Source organism: Cimex lectularius, unplaced genomic scaffold (genome assembly GCF_000648675.2).
Source record: "Cimex lectularius strain Harlan isolate CLEC.00 unplaced genomic scaffold, Clec_2.1 scaffold137, whole genome shotgun sequence".
In the NCBI taxonomy this organism is placed as follows: domain Eukaryota; kingdom Metazoa; phylum Arthropoda; class Insecta; order Hemiptera; family Cimicidae; genus Cimex; species Cimex lectularius.
Genome location: NW_019392687.1, coordinates 1,320,037 through 1,327,635, shown reverse-complemented (window position 1 = coordinate 1,327,635; position 7,599 = coordinate 1,320,037). Strand labels below are relative to the sequence as shown.

Below are 7,599 nucleotides of genomic sequence, written 5' to 3'. Positions count from 1 at the left end.
TCTGTAAATCTGACCTCCGTAAATTAATTAGAAAACGTAATATAAAATATTATGGGTAGAGGTTTTTTGTTGTCGATTTCGTCAAGATTTTTCTCACTTTCTCACTCATTCTCTATAATACAACCACCTAAATATTGTTAGTAAGGGATCAATGATTAGAAATGCAGCTTTCCAACCGTTGTGATATCGTGAAAATTGAATAAAATCTAAATGATATTATGATTTTATAAGAGGACAGGCATATCACTGAGTGTAGATCGTTCTAAAAATGTGCAAAGTATCTAGATACTGAAACAATCACTGGTATAGTTTCATAGATATAATCATTCCTTCGTGACATTTAAGATATTTGGAATGCAAAAAATCGATGATTCTACGTCCATAGCCACGAATTGTGAATTTCATCAAGCTAATTTTTTTTATTAAACATTTCTCTATTGTTATAATTGTTTATATTTTTAAAAAGCTACATGTACCATCTTGTTTTCGCAAACCACTAAATCAACATTTGTTTAAAAGTATTTGTGATAAAAATTCTATTGTCCGGTGCTTTAGATATGTACTAATCTAAACGTCCTAAATCAAAATATTTTTTTTTCTATTGAACACTTAATCTACCTGCGGACTTATCTTATTTCCACCTTTTCAGATAACTTTGTTTTTCTCGACTTTGACCCTATTTTATTGCCTTATTTATTGTAAAATGTAAGTTCAAAACAAGGGTTGTGGATGATTCAGAAAGGAAATCTACTTTTTCTACAATTTTCTATTTCATAAAAATTCATAAAATTATGCTTTCTATCTTAAAAAAATTTTGAAACCTGGAAAATGTCGTTTTGTATAATTTTCACATTTTTCTGTTTTAATCATGAAATCTCCTTCTGTCGTCTGTGCGTTAATTCTATCAACAACATCCAAAATTCACTTTTGTGTTTGGTTTTGAGATTATTTTTACCACAATATGTGAAACTTCATTGAAGTGGTAATGTAAAAATCCAATCAGCGTTTTTTATATTTTTTATAAATTTTACTAAAATGAACTTGTAAATATTAATTACTAATTAACAAGGTTTAATATTTTCTGTTTGAGGTTTAGGTTTGTTTTGAACAAAATACATAAATGAAAACTGTCCTGAAATGGAAAAATATGTTAAAATCTAGCCCTTATTTCTAATTTCTATTAACAATCAGACAAGCATTTAGCAGAAATCCTGTCATTTTTGGTTTTATTTTTAAATTCATTTAGCTAATTAATCACGGAAATGGCAAATCTAATGTTCAAAACTAGCCAAAGCTTTTTGTACTTTATAAATTTTACTAAATCTAATTTTAATTTTACTTTTGGCGCTTTCCTGTTTTAATCGATAGATTACTCTTTTGCTATCCGGATGATGAACCTGAAATGTTGTTACGTCTGAATTCTACTTTTCCCTTTGATTTGAAGATTAGCTTTACCAACATATGTAAAACTGCCATGAAATTTGATAGTTAAAGTCCAGTCAGGGCCTAATCTATTTTCACATATTGTACTAAAATTAATCTTGTAATTATTATTAAATAATCTTTTCGGAGGTACATATATTTGACCAATTCGGAAACTGTAAAAACGTTAAAATCTAGGCCTTGCTTTTCTTTTTCATACACATTATAATGAATTATCAGATAAAGAATAAATTAAAACACTAATAAAGCACACTGGGGACGCCATTGACATTATTTTTGCTTGACTATACCTGAATTATATACTCAAAATTAAAAATAAACTAAAAACTATATAACTAATGTAACTAAAAAATATATATTACATCATTTTTATAGCTAACATTGGAAAATAATATAATCGTGTTAAGTGAAATTAGTCCTGCTTTTCTCTCTAAAAAACCTGGAATTAATTTTTGAACATTATGATTGATTGATTTTGATTGATAATTTTTCAAAAATAATATTTTTCTCGAATTTTTCAAATGTCTCGGATTTTGTTTTAAAAAAATTGCAAGAATAGTGATCATATTAACCAACTCCACTGATCTACAGGAAACTTTACGATGATTTACAACCCCATAAGATAGGACCGGGATCTTCAATTGAAGAAAAATCTTTGTCTACTTTACTGGAATATTTTTCATTTTTGTAACTTTTTGTATATCTAATTTTACTTAATACGGCCTTTCATGTGATTTTGACATGTACTCTTTAAAAAAATATCGAGAAATATTATGATAATACTAGTATTTATGGTATTATATTAAAACATTAAATTTAAGTGAGTAATTTTATTTTTCTTCAAATTTGTTTCATTATTTCTTATATTTTTGTGAATTCAATTTACGAAATAGCTAATTTCAATTAAAAAAATATGCGTTTTAATAATATCTATTGTTATTATTTTTAATTTTTTTTTTTTTGTTTATTGGTTTCAGTTTGACAAAAATATCTCCTGCATTACGATGCACCTTCGATGACTTTTCGTTTTCAAAAACGCACATTTGGAGACTTTTTTTAAATTATTTCATTTCCCCTAAAAAATCATCCTAGATGGGAGGAAATTCTGGACATATTTCAGAAACTTCCCGTTGAACACTTGAGAAACCAGGGCTTTTCTCGTTAAGGGGGGAAAAATCCCCTCCATGGCATTTCCAATGGTTTTAAAGGAGTTGAGGGATTTATGACGAAGGGTAGGAGAAAACCCAACCGGCCCCGTATAAAAGCACCCCCCGGGGGATGAGACCCTTCAGTCTAATCTTTTCTTTTCTAGTCACCAGTAGTCAAGTGCTACTAAGCATTCCTCGTCTATATTGCAATTAAGAAGGTTTTTGCAATTTTCCATCACAGATATGTTGAGGTACGTTTATAAAATTTTATTTCATATTTAACTTCTTTTTTTTCTCGTTTAAAAAATAAAACGCTAAATTTGAATTTCTCCATAACATAGAGATATTTTCGTTTTCAATTTTTTTAATAAATTTAGTTTAGAGAAGAAACAATAAATAATGTTCAATTATTAAATTTTAATAATTTTTAAGATTTTCAGGGAAAGATGATTTGACAAATATCACTATCTTCATTGTAAAGCTTTGTAGCGTTTTTCCAAAACTTTTTAAAATTAAATTTGGTGATTCCACGTGCTCAGCGTCAATCAAGCCAAATTATTTGATCACAATTTATTCTTTCTTATTTAAGGGTTTTAAAAGAGTAAAAGGTTAAATAGTTTCTATAATTGAATAAAAATATTTGTCTACTTTACAGGAATATTTTTCATTTTTGTAACTTTTTGTACATCTAATTTTACTTAATACGACCTTTCATATGATTTTACTACATGTACTATTTAAAAAAATATCGAGAAATTTTATGATAATACTAGTATTTATGGTATTATATCATAACTTTAAATTTAAGTCGGTAATTTTATTTTTCTTCTAATTTGTATCAATATTTCTTATAGTTTACTATATTTCGTGGTCCGATTGACCAAATAACTTCCTTCAATTAATTAATCTTTATGTAAGGTATTGGTTGAGATAAAAAGTCAATGTCACGAGGGGGATTCGAACCCACGATGTTCGGCTAAATTCGCCGTTGTTCTATCACCAACCTTACATGAAGATTAATAATTGGAAAGAAGTTATTTGGTTAATTAGACCCGTAAATATAATGGATTTAATAAGTGAAACGAAGTATACCTTCACTAAAGCTCTCCGTGACCATTTCATTTGTCGCCGAGAATCAAATAGATTAAACGACATTTGATAAATGGCAAAAAGGAGGGAAAATTCAAAAAGTAAGGTTGAGATGGGAAGTTGGTGTTCGAGTGGGTCAAAGTCACGATAGCTCAAGTGGTTAAAAGAGCGGCGTATTTAGCCGAAGTTCATAGGTTCGAATCGCGCTCGTGGCATTGACTATTTTATCTCAACTAATACCTTATATAGAAATTTCTTATAGTTTTCTGAATTCAATGTAATAGATAGTTAAGTTCAATTAAAAAATATGCGTTTTAATAATGTCTATTGTTATTATTTTTGATTTTTTTTTGTTTATTCGTTTAAGTTTGACGAAAATATCTCCTGCATTACGATGCACCTTCGATGACTTTTCGTTTTCAAAAACGCACATTTGGAGACTTTTTTTAAATTATTTCATTTCCCCTAAAAAATCATCCTAGATGGGAGGAAATTCTGGACATATTTCAGAAACTTCCCGTTGAACCCTTGAGAAACCAGGGCTTTTCTCGTTAAGGGGGGAAAAATCCCCTCCATGGCATTTCCAATGGTTTTAAAGGAGTTGAGGGATTTATGACGAAGGGTAGGGGAAAACCAAACCGGTCCCGTATAAAAGCACCCCCCGGGGATGAGAGTTGAGACCCTTCAGTCTAATATTTTCTTTTCTAGTCACCAGTAATCAAGTGCTACTAAGCATTCCTAGTCTATATTGCAAGTAAGAAGATTTTTGCAATTTTCCATCACAGATATGTTGAGGTATGTTTTTACAATTTTATTTAATATCTAACCCCTTTTTTAATCTTCTAAAAAATAAAACGATAAATTTGAATTTCTCCATAATATAGTGACATTTCCGTTTTCAATTTTTTTAATAAATTTAGTTTAGAATTTGTCTAAATTATTTATTTTGCAATAGAAGAAACAATAAATAATGTTCAATTATTAAATTTTAATAATTTTTAACATTTTAAGTGAAAGATTAAACAAATATCACTATCTTCATTGTGAAGCTTTGTACAATTGAGCAATCTCTCTCCACTATCGACATAAGATCGATTTTATGATTTTAAGATTTTTTTTTTTTTTTGTAGTAGTAGTAAGTAAATATTGCATGAAAATTGAGAAAAATGTTAAGAGGAATATTATGGCTTTGTTAAATTCACTAGTATTCGTGATCAGCTTGACCATTTAATATCTTTCAAATAATTAAGGGTTTTAGTCATTGTCATACGCCGCTGCCCTACCTCTTCAGGTATCAAGACTACGATCCGCTTGGACACTAACTTCACATCTCATCGATGTTACGAATTTATACTTTACACGATTTTTTTTTAATCTTATTTATTTTATTTTAACTTTACACGATATTTTAATCGCCAGAACTATGTGATAAACATAAAGTTAATAGATTGTATTTGTTCGTTTCCACAAAATCCTTACATAAAAAGATTTATTAATTGAAAAAACTAGTTTGGTCAATAGACCACTACATATAATGTATTTTTATGTTTCAGAAGAGAATAAGCAGGATTTTCTACATCGACATTAGCGATGTTAGACGACGATTATCTGGGTCAAGATTTATAGTCATGTGACCCAACAACAACCACTTGCGATGTGCAACTTCGGGAACGAGTAGCAATCTGCGAGAGGGACGTTTTTGGAGAGATCAACTATTGGAAACAAGATGCCATCCCCGAACCGAAGTCGACTGCGGAAAATTCTGTTTACACTTATTCGAACTACGGAGCGGAAGATCCAAGTACGCGGCAGAGGCAGGAAACACAAGAAAGCTCGAGTTACAGAACCAACACGGCTGGAGATTTAGACGATCTGATGAACGTGGTGCCGTCCAATTTCTCCAACGATTACGTTGTACATGTTGAAAATGAGGAATCGCCCAACCTCCTTAAAATTAAGAACTCGACGACACACGCTCCTGATGCCATGACTCTCCTTGAAGAAATCGCGTACCCTCAGAACATCCACGGGTTCGTGGACTTGACATCCCACCTAGCAGAACCGCCAGAACAGGATCGCCCGAACGGTTCCTACCCATTTTGCTTACAGGTCAGCCCGTTACCGGTTCCGGCCGACGGTTGGACTGGTGGGACGAGGAACATCTCTGGCAATTCTGTCCTACATGAGACCTTGGAGAATAATCTTGCCGTTCTTCATAAAAAGGAACGAGCTCTTCTTTTCACTTCTTGTTTTGTCGCGAATGATTCCACATTATTCACATTAGGGAAAACTATCCCAAATCTGCATTTCTTTAACGACGAAGGCAACCATGCATCTATGATTCAAGGCATAAGAAACAGCAGGTCTTCTAAATTCATATTCCGCCACAACGATTTATCTCATTTGAACGAACAACTGCAGAAAGTAGATAAATCCGGGCCCAAAATCGTTGCGTTTGAGACAGTTCATTCCATGACTGGCGCGATCTGCCCTTTGAAAGAATTATGCAATATCACTCACGATCATGATGGTTTGACTTTTATCGATGAAGTTCATGCAGTTGACTTGTATGGAGAGAACGGGGCTGGTATAGGAGAAAGGGACAACCTCCTTGATGAAATGGATATTATTTCAGGCACTCTTGGAAAAGCGTTTGGAAATATTGGAGGCTATGTTGCCTCTTCGGAAAAACTAATAGACATGATTAGAAGCTATGCCGCTGGATTTATCTTTACTACTTCTTTACCTCCTACAGTTTTGGCAGGGGCAATAGCCTCGATTTCAATTTTGTTTTCAGATGAAGGAAGGCAGCTGAGAGCGAAGCACAAGGAAAATGTTGACTACCTGAGAAATAGGCTGGTAGAGCAGGGCTTTCCAGTTGAAATGACAAGCTCTCATATTATCCCGATCCACATCGGAGACCCCTACATCTGCTCAATGCTCTCCGACACGTTGCTCAGACAGAAACGTCACTATGTCCAAGCGATAAATTATCCCACCGTGCCGAAAGAAACTCAGGCTCTCTCCTACACCATTCCATTCCCAAAACATGATAGACAATTTTGTCAAAGATCTAGCTGAAATATGGCACCAGCTGGGGCTGTTTCATGTGTCATGAGATCAATGCAATAGGAGCAATACACCCGCATCACAAAACAAACAAAAAATTACCACAAACGATCCAAAAACGGAGCATCGACGTCCGGCACTCGGCGGGAAAGATCTCTCCACTACTGCCACATCTGCAGCAAAGGGTCTAATGATAAATACTCTGTCAACGTCCACATAAGGACCCACACCGTGAGAAACCCTTCTATTGTTCCTACTGCGACAAATGCTTCCGGCGGAAAGCTCATTTGGCCAAACATTACTAGACACACTTGAACAGGACAAAATCCAACTGAGTATCATTTTATAAATAGACAAGTGTACATACATGCTGGGCCAAGATTTACAGTAATGGGATCTACTTTTGGAGCTCTGGAGCCGAAAGAACCCAAAAACAACCACTTGCCGCTCGAACGCATATGAAATAAAGTGAATCTATACGCTAAATGTATATAGTTCTGTGATAAAAGTGTTTTTATTTTTGGTTTTCTTTAGATTCGACATTGTATTGATACATACTTTCATAAGTTTTTATATAATCAAGTTCTGTTGTAATTTTGAACAATTTTTGTCATTTTATTTTGGTTAATAATTCAAAGTCTGTACAAATTATATTATATAAATCGTTTTGTATTGTTTTATCTTACGATTTATTTTGTTGATTTTCTATTTAAGCAAGTTCACAGAAAACAGTATTGTGTAGTTATGAAACATGGGTAAATGCAATAAAAGGCAAATTGACGAGCATCCCAGATGTTTAAAGTATTCATGTTGAATTGTACAACTTTAAAATAAAATATATATTGATAAA

At 32.5% G+C, this 7,599-nt stretch overlaps 1 protein-coding gene across 1 annotated transcript; it reads left to right on the top strand.

The window, feature by feature from the left end:
- The first annotated feature begins 2,719 nt into the window (after positions 1-2,719).
- On the top strand, positions 2,720-7,344 carry LOC106664900 (5-aminolevulinate synthase, erythroid-specific, mitochondrial-like). Its single transcript, XM_014390970.2, is given in 3 exon segments — positions 2,720-2,842; positions 5,234-6,685; positions 6,687-7,344. Coding segments are annotated over 2 exon segments (1,242 nt in total). The 5' UTR covers positions 2,720-2,842; positions 5,234-5,555; the 3' UTR covers positions 6,799-7,344.
- Positions 7,345-7,599: the final 255 nt, after the last annotated feature.